The sequence below is a fragment of the Daktulosphaira vitifoliae genome, unplaced genomic scaffold (assembly GCF_025091365.1).
Source record: "Daktulosphaira vitifoliae isolate Bord-2020 unplaced genomic scaffold, ASM2509136v1 Scaffold_1, whole genome shotgun sequence".
NCBI classification, from domain to species: domain Eukaryota; kingdom Metazoa; phylum Arthropoda; class Insecta; order Hemiptera; family Phylloxeridae; genus Daktulosphaira; species Daktulosphaira vitifoliae.
In genome coordinates this window covers 42,552,566-42,572,505 of record NW_026099572.1, presented here as the reverse complement: position 1 = coordinate 42,572,505, position 19,940 = coordinate 42,552,566, and the positions used below count along the sequence as shown (strand labels likewise).

The 19,940-nt window shown below is 26.2% G+C and overlaps 2 protein-coding genes across 3 annotated transcripts; one reads left to right on the top strand and one right to left on the bottom strand.

The window, feature by feature from the left end:
• Window positions 1–210: 210 nt before the first annotated feature.
• Window positions 211–3,837, top strand: LOC126894584 (hyaluronan mediated motility receptor-like). The gene is made up of 6 exons (XM_050665705.1): window positions 211–531; window positions 639–748; window positions 1,258–1,307; window positions 2,267–2,899; window positions 2,965–3,046; window positions 3,435–3,837. The coding sequence occupies exons 1-6, from the start codon at window positions 486–488 to the stop codon at window positions 3,645–3,647; spliced, it is 1,134 nt and encodes a 377-aa protein (XP_050521662.1). The 5' UTR covers window positions 211–485; the 3' UTR covers window positions 3,648–3,837.
• A 1,638-nt stretch (window positions 3,838–5,475) lies between these two features.
• On the bottom strand, window positions 5,476–18,251 carry LOC126901280 (histone-lysine N-methyltransferase SETD1). Of its 2 annotated transcripts, none has more exons than XM_050677681.1 (15): window positions 18,078–18,251; window positions 17,420–17,913; window positions 17,188–17,280; window positions 16,599–16,776; window positions 16,189–16,516; window positions 15,170–15,663; window positions 14,742–15,111; window positions 14,551–14,680; window positions 14,338–14,493; window positions 11,518–11,619; window positions 11,218–11,456; window positions 10,507–11,123; window positions 9,583–9,707; window positions 9,080–9,514; window positions 5,476–5,792 (listed from the first exon to the last, which is right to left on the bottom strand). In XM_050677681.1, exons 2-15 carry the CDS (start codon window positions 17,897–17,899, stop codon window positions 5,619–5,621), a joined length of 3,921 nt encoding a protein of 1,306 aa, XP_050533638.1. In that variant the 5' UTR covers window positions 17,900–17,913; window positions 18,078–18,251; the 3' UTR covers window positions 5,476–5,618. The 2 variants fall into 2 exon arrangements, with proteins under 2 accessions (XP_050533638.1, XP_050533628.1); XM_050677671.1 differs by having other exon boundaries at window positions 18,082–18,251.
• Window positions 18,252–19,940: the final 1,689 nt, after the last annotated feature.

Here is a 19,940-nt window from a genome sequence, read left to right as displayed (position 1 = left end):
GTTCAACCCTTATAGGGGTGTTAATTTTAATTTACAATGGCATCATACATAACTATATTATTATATTAGTATTATTAATACACAATATTTGTGTGTAAAACTGCGAATTGAAAACTTCTATACAGATTTAGTTTGAGGTCAATATTTTCATCAATTATTTTATTTGATTTTACTGTGATAACATTATCTTTAATAAAAAACCGTTATGGTTCTTTTAACGGTTTTCTTATTGTGCTCAAATCCATATCCTTCGGTCACGGTCGCAATATTTCCTTTATGTTTAAACGAACCCTCTTTTTACATCTTCCTCAGTCTTTGTTAAACTAGTATTTTTTGGCGCTTCTTATTTCTCATTCTGTGTCAGTTATTGAACTTTTATTTAATTGTTTATGTATCGTTTTATCAATAAAATTATTTTAAACTAATTTTGTATTTTTAATTATTAAACGTATAAACATAATTTTTAATTCTTATTTTTAAAAACCATGTCATTTATTAAAAGTAAAATTAAACGATTTAATGAAATACCAAGTAAGACAAAACTGTTAATTTAACATATAATATTTTTTTATTAAATAACAATTTTATCATTAATTACAAATTATTACTTCCACTGATAATCATGATATATTATTAAGGTTGTGCTCCGCCACCTGGAACATATGATCCGAGAAGCCCTGGCCCTAAAAGAATAAAAGGTCATAAGATTAATACTGCTGAAAGGTTTAAGAAACCTTCTGGATTGCAAGTATGTTTTGTGTAGAGATAATGTTTGTGTATGATACATAATTAAATCTTTTTTTTTTAACTGACCAGTTAATTTGTGTCATGTAACTTTTTTTAAATTTTTAGAATCCTAAAAAAAAAATTTAAATAGAAGAAATTTTTTTAATAGACTTATGTTTTTGAAATCAAGATAAATCTTTACAGCTTAGTCTAAAAAAGTTAAACCAGTGTACTTTATAATAAAACAATAATTTTAAATATTTAGGTGTCGCTATTATTCGAAATACCATTATATTCATTGAAATCTGTGTAGTGTAATCTTTGTTAGAATTATTAGCAAAAAACAACTTAACATTAATTACTAGTTCTTTAAGGTACTTATTTAATAATTTAGTGTCTTAGGGAAATGCCAAAAAGATTAAAGTTTGGTAGTTAGATTTAGTAGTAATTTAAATAGATTTTTAATAGTTTTTTTTTTTTATCTATTTAATTTATAATAAATTAATTACTTTGTTGATAATTTTGTTTTAGCCTAAGTCAATAACTGTCAATACTACATTTAAAATTCCTTCGAATTTCAGGTAATTAATCAATTTCAAAAATTAATATTTTTTTCTATTATGGAATATAGTAGAGTAAATATAAATGAATTGGGTGATTGAATCAGTCGTTTCAGAAATAAGACAAATCCAAAAAATATATATATCTTTATTTTTGATATTTGGATTCCTCATATGTAATGAAATATTTTGAGAAGTTTCTGACTTTTCGATAATTTGACATAGTGAGTAAATATTGAGGAATCAAGAGAAATTCACTAGTCCTGAACATATCAGTGTTTTTATTGATTTTCAATATTTGGGATCTTGGGATTTGTTGGTGTTCTGAAGTGACTGATTTAATTGTATATACATTTTTTGAATAAAGAACTTATGTTTATATTTTTAAATTACAATTACTATTAGGTATTTACTAATTTAAATAATAGAATATTATAAGAAGAACAATATATTTATAATTTTAATTTTTTTATGTTTACTTTAAATTCAAAATTAGTGGTGTATTAAAAAAATTGTCATGGGGTCTTAATGACTTTCCAAAGTTAAAATAGTAGCTTACTCATCTACTACCCTATTGTATTATATTTTTATATTGTATATAGAATTTAGATTCTAATGACGTTTCCTTGCAAAAATTTGTGCAATTATTCACTGTAACCATCTTATATATTGTGACCATCATTTTAAAAAGTGGTCAAGTGATTTTTTTTTTTTAGCTCTTAAATATATAAAAACAAATAAAACTTTTATATTTGTCAATATTTCTCATAAAAATTGAATATTTATAGTCAATTTAAGAGTTTTTAAGCCTATATATTATTATAATAAATTATAAAGTTTTAATTTGATAACATTTCACAAGATGTAAATGATACAAATTTGATATATATATATATATATTAAAGAATAATTTCACACTTGGGATTAATAATTTTTTGTAATGATTACTTTATACTTGACTTTTCTTTCTTAATTTTTAGTTCACAAAGTTCGATTTATACTGAATGTTCAAAAAAATCAAAAAAAAGTTTGACTTCTAAAAATATGATTAAAAATGAAATTGAAAATCAAAACCAACCAGAAAAACCAAATTTTGGATTAATTAAATATGATATAGAACAAGTAGATTGTAAAACTGAAAGTTCCAATAATAAATGTAATAACTATTTCCAATTATGCTATAAGATACATGAACAAACTACACAAAATCAAGTATGCAAAGTTGTTATAGAAAATTCACAGGCTGCATTGCATGCTGTATGTCAGCGTCTACGTGATACGTGTGATGAAAATGAGATTTTGCGTAATGAATCTGCTAAGTTAAGGGAAGAAATAGGAGATATTAAGTGTTTTGAAAAAATAGCTGCTGAACAGATTGCCATTGTTGAGGAAAATTTGATAGATAAAGTCAATAATTACATGAATATTGCCAAAAATGTTAAAAATAATTGGTTGAATAAGATAAAATTTATATTGACTGCTTTGGATCAACTAGAAAATATGGTTGGTGATGAAGTTAAACAACTAATACAGAAACTTAAAATTGATATTGAATCAGAAAAGTATGATAATAAAGAACTTGGTTATACAGATCTTTTAAAAAAATATGATATGTATGTACTTTAAATTATATTAACATAATCAATTTTTTTTTATATATTAATTCCTATATTTTTAGTTTAACTGAAAAAAATAGTCAATTAGAAGAAGAGTTAGAGAAAAAAGATGATTTAGAAAGAAAAATTATTGAATTGACAAATGTAAGTATCATCATTTCTACTTAAATAACTTAACAAAAAAAATCTGAATCAACAGTTAAGAGTTTTTGAATATGTTAAGAAATTTATATAAATATCTAGAAAAAATACAATTTTAAATTTTCAAAAACCATTATATCATAAATTTATTTTATTTACTTTTATGTATAACTTTTTTTTCCCTGTATTTATTAGTAATGAGGTAAGTATGTAATTTATTTACTGTGTATCTTAGATGTCCAAGTTAAAAAAGGTTTTGTATTAAATTAATAATAAAGTAAATTTCTTTTAAAATCTTAATTTTTTAATTTTCATAACTATTAGTTGTTTATATGTAATATATATTTTAAATAGCTATTTCATTAAAGAATCTTTTTTTTTTTTTTTTTAGGAAAAAAATGACTTGGTGGCTAAATTACAAAATAATAAATCTAGGCTTAATATACCGTGCAAAAATAGATTGGATGCGTTAGCAACTCCTCGTCGTCGTGCTGATATTGAAAATATTGCACCTAAAAATAAAACTTATGTACTGAAAAGTAATACTTTAAAAACAACTAAACCTGTTGCACAATCATCTCCTTTAAGAGAGAAAAATTGGTAATAAATTCTATTTAATTACCATTTAAATTACATTTTATTTTGTTTGTACTTATTTATTCTTTTTTATTATAAGATTATGACATTATTTTTGTAGTATTATAATAAAAAAATTTTATTTGTTTCACTATTTACTAGTGAACTTGGCTTTTGTACTACTATTATCACTAGCATCAAACAATTTTCATTTTTTATAATAAAACATTATTTTGATGTAATTAATCTTTAATATATATTTCTAACAGCTATATTTGAAAAATTGCTAACTAGAAACATTTTTATTCCTATTAAAACTTCTTTCTATAAAATTTGCTGCTAAATATCTTTATCTATTTACAAGTTCAAACTTTCAGAACTTGAAGACTAGATAATTTTTGATATATTGTAGTTTAAAAAAAAAACATTTTTTATGCAAAACCCCCTAAGAAAATTCCTAAATATACCACTATTTTAGGGATTCTCAAAAATTTATACTTTCATTTACTTTGAAAAAGTAATATAATTACTAGTCCTTTACTTATTTTTACATTTTGTCAAATTAATTTACAATTAAAATGATAATAAGTTACTTTTCAAATTATTTTTTATCTGTGGTGTGATAAAAAAAAAAACAATATCTAATTTCCTCAAAAATGTTGTTAATGCTATACATTTATTATATATAAGGGGGGTTTCAACATGTTCTGACCTCTATTTGATCATATTTCACAATAATTTTTTTTAAATTTATGATTTCTTGGACTACATTAAAATTATATTTTTATTATTTCTTCTTAGTAATAAAAAACTAATTTTTTCAAAATTTGTTATATTTTAGCCCTTTTTTTTTACAAAGTATGTTGATAGATTTATAGAAATTATTAGATAAGTACTTATTAAGTCACAAGCATTTAAATACATATATCGAATATGTTATGCAGGTGGATACAGTTAATATAGATGTATATTTATTATGCATAATTCTCATAATTCATTAACTATTATTTAATAAGAAAAAAAAATTTCTTGAATAAAATATTGTATTTATCATTATTTATTTGATAGTGATGCATTGGTAACTTGATATTACTTAATAAGTGTAATAAAATGATTAGATACTTGAAAGTAAAAGTATTAAATACCTACATTTATTATAGAAAGTAACAACATTACAGTAATGAGTAATTTTAGTGACTTTACTTCTCAAGATTGATTAATATAGTATGAAATATGAAAAATATTAAACATAGACTAAACATCAAATATATTACTCGGATCATAAACAATTTTTTATTTTAAATTTGAGAAATTATTACAGTCACTCAAATTTCAGTTATGGTCTACTTAAGTAAGTCTTAAAGTTTTAAAAATTTAAACCCTTGTTGAAGTACTGTTGTATACTTTTAGTTTGGTTTTGGTTACTCTTCTGTATAAATAGCACAGACAGTATGCTGCTGAAAAAACTATGTACTGTATTATAGAAAGAAAAAATATATATTTAAAATTAAAATTGATGAAAATTTTTTAAAAGAATATTTAATGTAAACAAAAATATAACAATTCAGTAGAAAAACAAACAGGATTATATATTTTTTAAATTCTTTGTCGATAGGACTTTAAAAATTAAGATATCTTGCCAATTAAGTAGAAAATAAAATATTGCTGCTTAGAGTTATTTAACAAATTTATTTTGACAATTGAAAATCTTTTACTTTTTATTTCTTTGGTTCAGTTTTATGTTATAAAATGACAAATTTTATAAATAAAACAATTTTATTTTAAAACAGTTGGAACTATATAAGAATACATACAAGTTTAATATACTTTACAACTATTTACAATATAAAAAAGTAATCCTTCAATATTATGAAGAGATGTAAACAGTTAATTGTAAACAAAACAAATGCATACATTAATTTTATCAATTATTTAAAACATGCTGTACAAGATTTATATAGAAAATAAATTAAAACTGTACATATAATTTTAAAATCTACTAATTGAGCGTTCCTCTACAATAAGGAGTACCACACAGACAAGGTATTTTATTTTCCTCAAGCGGGAATTTATAATCATATGTGATCTCTTCATTTACTCCAATTGGCTGCTTGCTGTATATAACAATTTTCTTCTGTCCTTCAATTTGTATAATTTTAGCATAACAATTTGGCTAAAAAAAATATGGTGTTAAATATGAAATCATATATATATATATTGTAAACATTTTTAGTAGTAATAAATATAATATAAATCTTTAACTATTACCTTGTAATTATATTTTAGCTTACAACTTTATTAAATGATGAAATATGTCTACAGCACAGTATGTGTTTAGTATTAATAAATATGTATCTGCGATTTTTTGTAATTTTTGTGGCTTTTCAGTTAAAATTTTTTAGTTTTAATTAATATTATTAGTATGTCATTGAGGTAGAAAGATAGATACAAAGTAAGATAGGTACGTGGAATGTTGGAACATTAACTGATTGAAGTAGAGAATTAGTAGAAGTATTGAAGAGGAGAAAAATTAATATTTGTTGAGAGTAGGAAACTAAATGAAAGGAAGAGAAAGCAAGGAAAATAAATGAGTTATAAAACAATATACTTAGATAAGACCAATACAAAGAAATGGAGTAGGGATAATAATGGATGAGGAGATTAAAAGTAAAGTAGTAGTAGTTAGGAAAAGTAACAGAATTATAATTAAAATTCATTTTGAGGAAAAGATTGTAAAGTTATCCCAAGCGAGAGTGTAAAAGAACAATAGGAGAGAAGATTGGATGTAGTATAAATGCTTGTAAATAGGCATATTGGCATAAGGTGGTTGATGGATCTTTTTAATAATATCCTATTAGAAAGAAAAATACCAAAAGAATGGAGGAATAGTATTGATATTTAAAAGCAAAGAGATATACAGGAGTGTGGAAATTATAGAGGAATAAAGTTTGAGTCATAGTATAGGAGAGGTGGAAAGTTTTAAGTATTTAGGATCAGTTGTGCAAAAAAACGGTGGTAGTGATGCATGGATCAGTGTTGGGGGGTTGACAAGAGAATAGAGCAGATAATGAGTGTACCAGAGAATGCTTAGATGGATGAGTGGAATGACTAGAGAAAATAGGATAAGGAATGAAAATATAAGAGGGAGTATAGGTGTAGTGTCAATCACAGATAAGATAAAAGAAAATAGACTTAAATGGTTTGGTCATGTACGAGGTATGTCAAAAAAGTTCCCGGACGACGTTTCGTGTGCGCTGTGTAGTAGCACTGCGTCGGAAACAACTATGCAGTCTCGTTCCTACAGCTATCTTGTATCAGTATACAAAATTTCAAGTCGATCGGTCGCGTTTAACTGTATTTAAAAAAATAATTATAATAAGTTGTTTGTGCCTTGTGCCGATTTTTTGAAAAATGGAAATCGATAAAAAATTAGAGCAAAGAATCGTGATCAAATGTCTCGTGAAATTGGGCAAAACAAACGCCGAAATTAAAAATATGTTGTCAGCTGTATATGGTAAAGATACGATAAGCCGCACAACGCTGTACGAGTGGATTAGTCGGTTCAGAGAGGGGCGAGAGGCAGTGACTGACAACGCTCGCGAAGGCAGACCACAAACAGCGCGCTCGACCGAAATGGTTGCAAAAGTGAAGACTAAAATCGATGAAGACCACCGAAAAACGCTGAGAGAAATCGCTAGCATTGTTGGAACATCGCACGAGAGTGTGCGTTCAATTTTACGGGAGGATTTGAATTTGTGAAAGGTGTCTCCACACATGGTTCCGCGAGTGTTGACGGACGATCAAAAACGAAACCGCGTTGAAATCTGCAGGGACTGGCTGGAAGCTGAGGAGAGCGACAACATTTTGTCTCGAGTAATCACAGGTGACGAGAGTTGGATTTTTGAGTATGACCTCGTCAAAAAACGGGCTGACATGATGTGGCTAACACCTGATGAACCAAGAGTAAAAAAAGCGCGCAAAAGCAAATCAGAAGTGAAGGTGATGGCCACTGTTTTTTTCGACTGCCGCGGCGTGGTACTCCTGGAATGGACTCCAAAGGGTCACACAATCACTGGACAACCTACCTTGAGACTATGCAACGTTTAAGGGAGCGCATAAGGAAGAAGAGGCCAGAATTGTGGAAAGACAACTCTTGGGTTCTCCATCAAGACAATGCGCCAGCACACCGGTCCTTCATTGTGCAAGATTTTTTGACCAAAAACCAAACGACAGTGCTACCACATCAGCCCTATTCACCGGACCTTGCACCCTGTGACTTTTTTTTGTTTGATAAACTGAAAGATTTGATGAGGGGAACACATTTGGGGGGTTTGGAAGAGATCAAACAAGAATCGGCACGGCTACTGTACAGCATGCCACAAAATGACTGGCAAAAATGTTTCGATAACTGGAAAAAAAGAATGCACCAGTGCATTAGTGCCAGGGGGGGATACTTTGAAGGGGATAAATTTATTGTAACTTAATTTTTATAATAAAGCACGTTTTTCTCCAGTGTCCGGGAACTTTTTTGACATACCTCNTAGTGTCAATCACAGATAAGATAAAAGAAAATAGACTTAAATGGTTTGGTCATGTAATAAGAAGAGAGAAATGTAGTAAGAACAGTTATGGAAATGAATGTTAAAGGAAAAAGTGGTAGAGGAAGACCAAAAAAAGAGATGGAGGGATGTTATTGAATGCGATATGAGGACCGCTGATGTGTGTGTAGATGATGTGGGAGATTGTGTCAAGTGGAAGTTTAGAATATGGGTGGCCAATTCGTAATGAAGAAGAATACAAGAATGAAATTAGTAATACTGTAGAACCAAAATATTTTTGCAATTCTGTTACTATATTTGTATTGTTATGAATTTTCATTTAGCTTTTATAATCAAAGAAAATAGTATTAGAGTTGAGTGAGATAACTTAAAATATTTCACACTACAAAAGAAATTTTTACAGTACAAAACCCAAATTATCCCCAAAGTAAACTAATGAATTACTCTATTTTAATACAATTTATAAGAATACAAACATTAGATTTTATTTTATAATAAAGCTTAATTTTAACCATGATAAGGTTAAAACAATGATATTTTTAAGGTCAGATAATATTGATAATATTAACAATATCTTAATTTATTAGTAACTTATACAGAATAAATGACTACTAATTTTTCCAATAAATGATTTTTTTTGCAGAAATTACTTACTACATTTAATAATAATCTTAAGTAAACACCTTATGAGGATTAATATAAATAAAATAAAAGTCATGGTAGTAAGTAAAAAGAGCAGAGTCGTTCATTTAATTTTTTAATTTAATTATATGGGGGTCAAATTTAATATTAATTTTTCTACTGACAGATTTTAATCTAAATTAATTCCCAAGTACCTAATTCAAATAGTATTAAAATTTTATCAGTGTATAATTTTCTGAATCTTTTGTTTAATACTTACATTACAACTATGATTAATAAACCTTGCTAGATTTCCACATTTTGTAGCATCAATTATAGTATCCAAATCTATTCTAAACAAATATGAGCTACCTATTCCTGTAGCCTCATATTGACGCTCTCTTAAATCAGCTACAACAGGTCTAACCATTTGACCTACATATTCAATCACCATTTCATCTGCTGCAATAGACTCCATTGCAAATAATCCCCAGTCGTGAATAGCAGATTTACCAAATTTCAATTGCTTTTTACGGAATTTCAATACATTAAACTTTAATAAATCACTGTCTGATGTGGCTCCAAATGCTGTAAGCAATCTACGCTGATTGCTACGTGCTTCACGTGAAAGTGCTAACATTTTGCCAGTTGATTCTTTGACTCGTTTAAGTTCTGCGATACGATTTAATTGTGATATTGTATGGCCAAAATGATACTGAAATAACAAATTAATAGTAGCATTTTTAAGAAGTTCTACATTTTTATAAGCTAAACATTATTTACCTTATGATTAGCTTTTTGTTTACTATCTAATTTATAGTAACCTTCTGTTCTCGCACATCCAGTTTCATGAACTTTCCAATCATCTTTTTTCTTTTTTCTAGGAAGCTGATTTGGCAATGATGTCAGTATATTTCAATTAAAGAAATTTTTTAGCAAATAAATAAAAAAATTATTTGTATAAAAAAATAAAACTATCAAAAAGTTTTATGAGATTTGTTTAGTTATATTTCTTTTTAAATTTTAATAGCTCGTAAGGCCATATTTCAAAATAGCATTTTGAGATAACTAACCACTAAGTTTTAAACTCTTATAAGAGTTAAATAATGTGATAATTGCTTTTAGCATTTATGAAACAAATTAATTTTCAAAAATGGAGCCTGCATCATAAGACATGGAATAATAGAAATAAATGAGTTATTATAAATTATTATATATATTAGAAATATATATTTTGGTTTGCAAGTTTGCAAATCTGTTAGTACAATATTATAATCAGGACTATAAATTATATGCATTTATAAATTTTGTTAAGATAATCCAAGCACACCATCAGCCAGTACAATTTTTGTGTGACTTAAAAGTTTAGTAATACGTTTTTTCCAATGTTATTGTTTTGAAAAGATTATGGGGGTTAAACAAATAATATTTTAACATTAAAATATAATCCTACGACATATTTGCACAAATTTGGGACCCTTCATAGTAACTAAACAATATTTAAAAATGCATATAATTCATAGACTAGATTTTAATATAAAAAAACTTGAATTTTCATTCAAGTTTATTTAAACACTAAAAATTTGAATGATATAATAAATATTTTATAATATATATTATATTAGATAATTTTGAGTCTCTGACAATGCCTAAAATTTATACTGCAAAAATAAATATTAAAAAAAAAAAATGTAATAAAAAGGATATCTGGATGGCTAACCCAATGAGTTTCATTTAACCAATAGTGAACAGAATCATTCACTAACAATGATTCATAACTTTGTTTCAAATAATTTATATCTTCCATATCTACACCCTTGGTAAGAAACTCAAAGAGAACGGTTGCTTCTTGAACCATATCACGCCTACTAAAATATTTTGTTTTGACTTGATTATCACGATGTTTTTGTACAGGAAGTTGGTCTACAGGTTCTATCATGTTGTTATCTCTAATGGTAAGTGGTTTTTTGGCTTTCCTTGATGATTCAGATAATTTCTTCTGTTCATTATTAGGAATTCCACTTCTAGGTATTTCAGTGGAATCCATTTCAATTTCCCACTCAGGAATAGGTGGAGGACTGTAAACCTCCTGAGGCATACAATATGAATGATCTGCAACTATTCTACTTTGATTATCTTCAGTATATGATTCTCCATTTATTAGACGTTTCTTAGTTTCCACTTGTTCACTTGAAGAGTCTTTAGATATTTTTCTCTTAATAGCCTTTTCATCACGTTTGAATTTAACAAATGATCCTTCTTCATCTGAGCTTGATAATGTATCAATAGCCATAGGAGTTTCTCTTCCAGGTGGTGTTAACTCTCTAAAAATTAAATGTTCATAATTAATAATTAAGTACAAGTTTTTAAAATCATAACAACAATGAATTATTATAAAATATTATAAAAAAAGTATACCTAACAAAATCAAAATCTTCAATTGACATTGATTTGCATAGTTGCTTTAGTTTTGTTTGCCATGCAAATCCTTCACAAGAGTCTTCATCACTAGAGCTGTTTTCACTGGACTCTTCATCATCCACAGATGAATGTGGAGATTGATCTGAGGTAGATGAATTACTATCACTGTCAAATAATTCTCTTCCCAAACGTTTACGTTCAGCAAAAGTAGGTCTAGTAACTTCATCATCATTCACCTAAAAAATATAATTGAATTAGAATGAAAATAGAAATTTATATTATGTTAATTTTAATTACATCATTTCCTTCATTATCTGAAGTTATAACCATTTCTTCTTTATCACTACCATTATCATCTTCTTGATTTACTTTTTTGGGAGAAGGTTCCTTAGTTTTTCTCTAAAAGCAGTATCAGTAGATTAAAAAAAAAAAAAATCAATAAAGTAGGAATAGTGCATAGTGGATCCCAGTATAGTATTGAAATCTGATTAATTTTATTTTCAATAGGAATTTTTGGATTATGCCAAATTTGGCATTAACTCATATTTTTAAAAATATATTTTAGTTCAATAATAAAGCTTTAATGTCTTAAAGAGATAAAAAATTATTTTTATATTAATTTTATATATTTTAATATTGATGTTTAATAATATATAATTGTAGTTAATACAAACAAATTGTAAAAAATAAAAGAAAATTTCAATTACTCTGACCTTTATTAGTTAATTTATAATTTCTTTAAATATGATGGATGACCAATAAAAACAATATAAGTTCTTGGTGAAAATATAAACAAACTAACACTTTTTTTTTTTTTTGAATAATATACAATCTATTACAAGTTAGAACAACAAGCATATATGCCATGATTCCAGTTGATTATGATAGGCATGAAAAAAGATAATTATCCAATGAAATAGTTTCTAGTTATGAAAAAGAATCAATTTTATTTTTTTAATTTAGGAAATCTTAGCTCCAATTATGCATAAGTCGTCTCCCTGGGTTTCTAGGAATGTGTTTTTTGTATAAGTTAGCTATTATTGAATTTTCATATTTTTGTAGTTTGTTGTAGAACTGTAAATAACTTTATTTAGCTTTATCAGTTTTTTAGGATTTTTAAAACACAGTAGATAGATTCAAAGGAGATATATGGTAAAACTTTTAAAATAGTTTTTCATATTTTGATTTGAAAAATTTGAATTTTATTTATTTAAATTATTTTTCCAAATTTTAAGGCCATAAATAACTAACACTTTAAACCTTTTTAGCTTCGATGCGAAGCTGAAAAGGTATTAATGTTACTATGATTAAAATTTCCTCGTTCCCCGTAAATGGGGGAAACCTCCAAAAAAATTACAAATTTAAAAATCGTTAATTTTGGAAATTTTTTTTACTTAAAACTGCCATAACTTTTTAAAAAAGGAACTTATCAATTTTTTTTTATAGATACTCGATGTGTTTACCTATCATTTGGTATATTTTTTTTTATAAATCTGACCCTTTACCTGACCACAGAGGGGGATTTAAATGACAACTTTTTCACAAAAAATTAACTTTTTCAACTTAACTTTTGAAAGTGTTCCAAAAAGTAACTTTTATATATATCTTATGTAAAAGACACTTTTATATATATCTTAAATTAAAGCTAATGTAAAGTACTTTATTATGGAAAAAAATTTTTTGATCTTCACGGTGAAAATAGCTACCAAATGCTATTTTTGTGTGAAAATTCTCGATTTTATATTTTACATTTTTAACTTTAAAATGCTATAACTTTTTAAAAAATGTATGAATCAATACAATTTTTTCATGAGAAGTAGTATTTATATATCTTATATACATATAATCTTTCATTCGACATACTTTATCTTAATCAGGATATTAATAAGGAAATAGGAGATTATGTAGCTTTTGGAATGCTACACCAATTTTTTAAAATTAAACACTATCTAAAGATTTGCATCGAAGCGTTTTTTTTATAGTGATTTTAATCACTGTCAGATATCATTATGCTTGATCCAATTATGCCATGTTACCACTGTGCCGCGAACCCCCTGTGCTGGGTTTTTTTTTTACAATGGAGGTTTCAATAGTTCTTGCCCCCCCTTATAAATGTTTATATTGATTTACCTAAAGTAAAGTAAAGCAAAAAACTATTTATTAATACAAATGGAAAAAAAAAAAAAAATTGAAGTAGAATATTATAATTAAATATGTAATAATTAAAGCCATTTACATATAGCAGAAAAATTATTGAAACAATTTTTTTTTTATTTGTAGTACATTATATTCATTTTTATTTAAAAAATAAAGGAATTTTGGAAATTTTAAAAATTAAGTTAAAAAAGTTCTATTTTTATACATATGTTTTGATTTCTATTGTATAATAGGAAATAGTGCAATTAAAAAAAAAAGTATAACATATGATAAATATATATCATTATATAAGTACTAATAAACAAATTTTAATAATCATAATGATAATAAATTTATTTTTCAAAAAGTTATAGCAATTTAAAGTTGAAAAGCTAAAATCAAGAATTTTAACACAAAAATAGCATGTTTTTTAACTACTTTATTTTTTATATGCAAATTGCATATAAATAAAAAGGCATGGAACAATTTTGTTTTTTAATTTATAGAATGTATAAGCTTTAATGTAATGTTTAAAGGATGAATTAATTCCAGAAAATTTTCAAAAGTTAATTTTTCTTGTAAAATTTGCTACATTGAATCCCTCCCTGTCAGCAGAAAAAGGTCTAAAATTATATATACCTAAATTATTTATAAACAAATTGTTTTAATTCATCCATTTTTCAAAAAGTTATAACATTTTTAATTAAAATGTTTCAAAAATATCAAAATTTGAAAAATTTTTGGTTAATTTCCTCAATTAAGAAGAACGAGGGATATTTTTTAGTTTTAAAGGAAATGTCTTTAAAAAATCAATTTGTAATCTTTTGATGTATCGTTAAATAAAATGAGTACTATCAGAACTGAGAATAAGTGGGAATAGACACAAAATAAAAAAATATACCCATCATAGTACAATTAATACCTTCTCAGTTTCGTATCAAAATTAAAATGTGCATAAGAAAGAATATTTTAAAAACTTACACGGAATGATGGCATTTTGGGAATTGCTGCTCTAAATCCAAGACCTAACCCACTTAGAGCTAATGTCTCCAATCCTTCAGTTCCAGCTTCTAAAATACTGTTTAAGTTAGGCGCAGGATGAATAGACTTAAGCTCTTCATTTGTTACATTAGTAGTCTGAAAAGAAAAGAATCAAAATGTTTTATCACAACTTATATTTTATAAAACAATTACTTTTGACTGTCTTTCAGCATCTTCCCACCATTGGTCTAATGCATTAAAAGCAACAGTTGTACCCATCTTCTTCATAAGATCTCGCTTGATTATTATTCTCAATTCATCAATAACAGCTCTCATTAATTTTCTAATTCATATAAAAATAAAATAATAACTAAAAAAAATTTTGAAATTTTATAAAACCTCACTTTCTAATTTCAGCCGGGAGATCTTTATTTTCATGTCTGTCTGGTCGTTCTTGTTCATAAAAATTTCTATTAGGTAATGGAGGACCATAATTATAATGAGGTTGGTAAGGAAGATATTGATATCCATAATGGTTATTGAACTGAGGAGGATAATAGTAACCTTGAGGAGGATAATTTGGTAAGGGAACATACTGAGGCATAATATTAATGTTAGGGTCATTTTCTACAATTTTTTCGTCGCGAGAAGATAAACTGGACAAACTCATTGCATCATCTGGTGTATTACCTTTAGAAGTTTTTCCTAACATTGCTTCATCATCACTAGAACTAATATCACTATGAATAGAATCGTGCATTGTTTTATTGATCACTAAAATAAATAAAATAAAATAAATAATGATGTATTTTTAAATATTGGATTTTTTTACCATTTCTTATTGTATTATTTAAGAAACTTTTTGCTTCTAATTTTTCTTTTTCTCTTGTTGCTTTGAGCTGTTCAACAGCCATTTCAAAACACTTTATATATATTTCTTTGGAAAGAAATGGTGAGGGTGGATTAGAAAGAGGTGGTAACACTTCATCATCATTGCTAAGTTTTTCTTCATCTAGATCAGATGGTATGTCATTCACTCCTGGTGGCAATGGTAGACTTATTCTTAAATTTTCATCATTAATATCAGTAGAAGCTTCAGGAATATCGTCAGGTTCTTTCTTCACAATAGATAAGAATGCAGGCTCAACACTAGCACCTTGAGAAGACATCCCACTAAGAAGCATTGCAATTCTCGTATCCAAATCTAATTTTGATTGCGCTTCAGAATCTAACTTTGGCGCAGGTGTTGTGGGTAATGGAGGAAGTACAGGACTAGATTCTCCCCACCAATGATTGTTTGGAACAGGAGGAATGTTACAGGGGTATCTAATTAAAAAAAATAAATTAATATTATTAAATTTCATTATCTATATTATTTTAAATTAGTATAAGCTCTGCTAGTGTATACAAAATAATTTTTTTTAATTGCTTGGAGGTTTTTGAGAATGATATAAAATCAAATACTGGAGAGGAATAACAAGTACAATAATTTAGCAAATATCATTCTCAGTAAACAGAATCGGTAATGACAAGTGATAGTCAGGCACTACCACAATACTGCATTTTTTGATGTAGGTTAGAACTCAAAATTATTTTTTTTATATAATTTACACATTATAACAAATTTTAGTGCATATGATACAAGCTATAATGTACAGTGTATTAAGGAAAAGCTTTTACATAGCAATTTTTTTACACTACATATTTTAGCATATATTGTATTTTAGCATTTAAATTTTACACTTTAATAATAAGTGATGTATAATACCTGTTTTTTAAATGGTTATTTATAGCTCAGATAACAAAACAATATTCTAATAAATTAAATTCTTATCTAGAACTTTTACATACCTATTATAAGGATATGGATAAGTTCCATTATAGGCGGGCGTACCACTAATACTATTATAACCACTACTGTAACTTTGTTCAGATGGAAGATCACTGGTAGCTGGTGAAGGAGTGTATTCATAGTTAAAATTAGTATAATTTTCAGAAATAGATGAAGGTGGTTTATCCTCTTTTGTTATTCCAGGAGATTCATCAGTAGGTTTGACTATTTTAATTATCCGCCGATCACGATTTGAAATAATAGGTTCTTTTTTTTTAAGTATTTCTGGAGGAGGAGGTTTTGGTTTTTCTTCAGTTAACTTATCAAACATAACTTTGCATTCTGCAGCTATTTAAACAAATTCATAAAAAAGTTAAAAAATGTAACTCTTATATAAAAAAAAAATATATTAAAATATTTTTTATTTTACCAAATGGATCTAAAAATACATTAACAACTTTCCCCATAACTGATGATTCATTTAAACGCTGAACACACATTTTAGCTCCTGATGGCTCTTCAAAAACAATTTTTGCCAAGCCTAAATGTTTTTTTGTAACTGGATGGTAAAAAATTTGTATCAATTGTATTTTTCCAAATTTAACTACCTAAAATAAAATAAAACAATTATTTTATAAACAAAGTGGTTATTAAGCTTTTGTTAAATCTATATTATATTTGTTATTATATGATGCAACTTTATCTAAGGGAACCTTATATAACTGAGTTAATAAGATAGTGGTGTTTTACATACTTACTTTTGCTATTTTGACAATATCAGGCAAACCCATCCTAATTAAGAAATTAGCCTGGTAATATCAATATGGCCAAAGATTAACTAACAATCTCAGGCTAATTTTTAAATGAAAATTTAAATATTAGTTTTAAAATATAACAAATATAAATAAAAAATATTTTATAGCCTGTGATGAAGCAAACACTTAATGAAAGTAAACTTTGATGTCTTTTAATATTTATTTATTTAATTTTTAAATCTTAATTCTTACTATTTTACTTACCAAATCTGTAAGAAAAACTTTGTCAATATTGTCATTCAAATTAGAAAATGTTACTTCAACTTCTGGTCGTTGACCAATATAATTCTTATCAAGCTAAAATTATTAAAATAGAAGTATAATTAATGTAACTTAAAAATGAATATTTTTATCAAATTTAATAAATAAAGATACAAAAGTCAATATATTATATTTTTTATCATATATCTAATAAAGCTAACCAAAATTCAGTTACCTTAAACTTAGGCACTGTAAGTTCAACTGGGAGGGTAATAGTTTTAGTTTTTGATTTGTTTATTCGAGGATCCTGAACAATCACATCTGGTTGAGATGGATCATTTGGTACAATACCATCGTACCTGTATACTTTAGTAGGTGCTTTAGTAAGAAATGGATCAACTATAAGCTTCCAATTACGCTCCCTAGGTTTTTCAACAATTGGTACAACTGGTGGTGGAGTAGCAGGTTTTTTAATAGGTTTTGATTGCATTGGTGATGGAGGCTTTTCAATTCTATCATTCGAAGAAACTCTTTTGTAGTCATAATCACTATCATCTTCACTATTATGATGATTGTGATGTCGCTGATGGTTACGATGAGATTCATACTCCTCCTCAACTTCATATCTATAGTGATGATGGCGGTGACGATGCTTATGATGTTTATGGTGACGAGAGTCATGATGTCTTGAATTATATTTACGATATGATTCCATTTCATTTTGTAAATCTAAAAAAAAATAAATCAATAGTAAAATAAAATTTACATAGTCGTCTCAACTGCAATACGTTTATAAAAAATTAATTATTATCTCAAATTTTACGTTCTAAAATGTGGTTATAACAATAATATAAAATTTTAATGAACTAAAAATATTAATATATTTTATGTACCTACAACAAAATGTACTAAGAGAACATATAGAATCAAACTAAAACAATGTTTAATAAACTGTTCATTTTAGTTTGAAAAAATTTGATTAAATGTAGTAAACATTAACTAAAACAGGCACGATCAAACAGCTTAAAGTAATTCTAAATCCTAACTAATAAATTGTTAAGTCCTAATCATCTTAGTCTGGAAGAGGTATGGGTTCATATCGAAAATATAAACATTAACAGTCTAGTATATACAGTTATTAAAATATAACTTAAATTACCGTGTTACTGTAACACTGTACAATGATCATATTATCAACCAACTGTAAATTTCATTAATTTTTTTTAAAATTTCATTGATTTACAAATTTTGAAATATTATTCATATAAATATATAAACGGATAATGATAATTGAAATAATATTTTATAATGATGTTTAAAAACTCAAATAACTGATCACAAAGTTTGTGAGTTGAAAAATAGATGAATAGTTAGATTTAAAAAATTCAAATTATATACTTTCTTCCATGAAATAAGTATATTTTATCCTTTTTGGGCCTTTGACTTACCCGTAGAAGGGTAAACAACGTTGTTAAAATTGGTCCTATCGTGAAAAATATAATAAACATTATTAAATAATGATGATAAGTCTTTAGTATTTGCCTAAAACACTATAATATGAAAGAAAATAAAAATAAAAATAATGATTTATAATTTAAAAATATATAATATTTAAAACACAATTTCTATAATAATACTAATCATTAGCTTAGCTTCTTTAGCTTTCTCAAATGATTTATATGTCTTTTTGAGTGAGAGAGGAGTAAATGAATCAATGTGATGGAGTACTTCCTAAACAAGTTATTTATGCAAATTTATAAATAGAATAGGGGACTATTGAACCCATATACAACATTTTTAAACTACGTCTATCATATTAACCCCAATAATTACTCGGATAATAAAGGGTAAAAAACCCTTTAGGGTTTTCTTATCGGCCAGATTTCCAACTTACAAACACTAGTAGAAAAAAAAATGAAAAATATTAATTTTTTTTACTATTAACTAAAAATGTTTGAACGTTAAAGAATATAGCATAGCTGTCGCCATGAGAGCAGAATGAGGAATATATCCAACGACTCTATGGAATCAGCTAAAAATGTCGAATGTAATGATAAATTGTTTGAGACGGCTCATCGTTCGTTTAAAATAAACGAATCACTTCACTTAACAAATTTATTCACATTTATGGAAGTATGACGATTCATTCGTTCGTAACTTTATTTGAATTTTAATTCAAAAAATTGTTTAAAAGTAGAGAACGGATTGACAGGGGACCATCTCAAATTGTCACAATAAAAAAAGAAAAAACTATATCATACTGTTTTTTTTTTGTTAATAACTTTTGTTACAGTAGCGATATTTTTCATAGGGAGAGATTTTAATCGGACTCTAAATTGTCAAAATACAAAATTTTTGTAAATTAAAATATAAAGTTTTGATTACTTTTTAAGTAAACTGTATAATAATTCAATGTAGGAATTATATAGATAAAATAATGTACAGTATTGCATTACGTCAGATAACAATAGTATATTAAAATAAAAAAATTTAAGTAACAATTATGTTTTATTTAATGAGTAATATAGTTCTGTAAACTAGTTAAAAAATGTGTTTAATTATGCTAGTTTTTAAAAATGTTCAGAAATAATGGTAACCGTAACCTTTGTTGAAATTGTAATTAGCATTTGTATTATATAATGAATCTAACAAAATATTCACTAGCATTATTTGTTTAAACCATTAGAAAAGATATGATTCAAGACGACCTAAGAACCTATCAGAGAGTAATTTTTTAATTACTCATTGTATTCTAG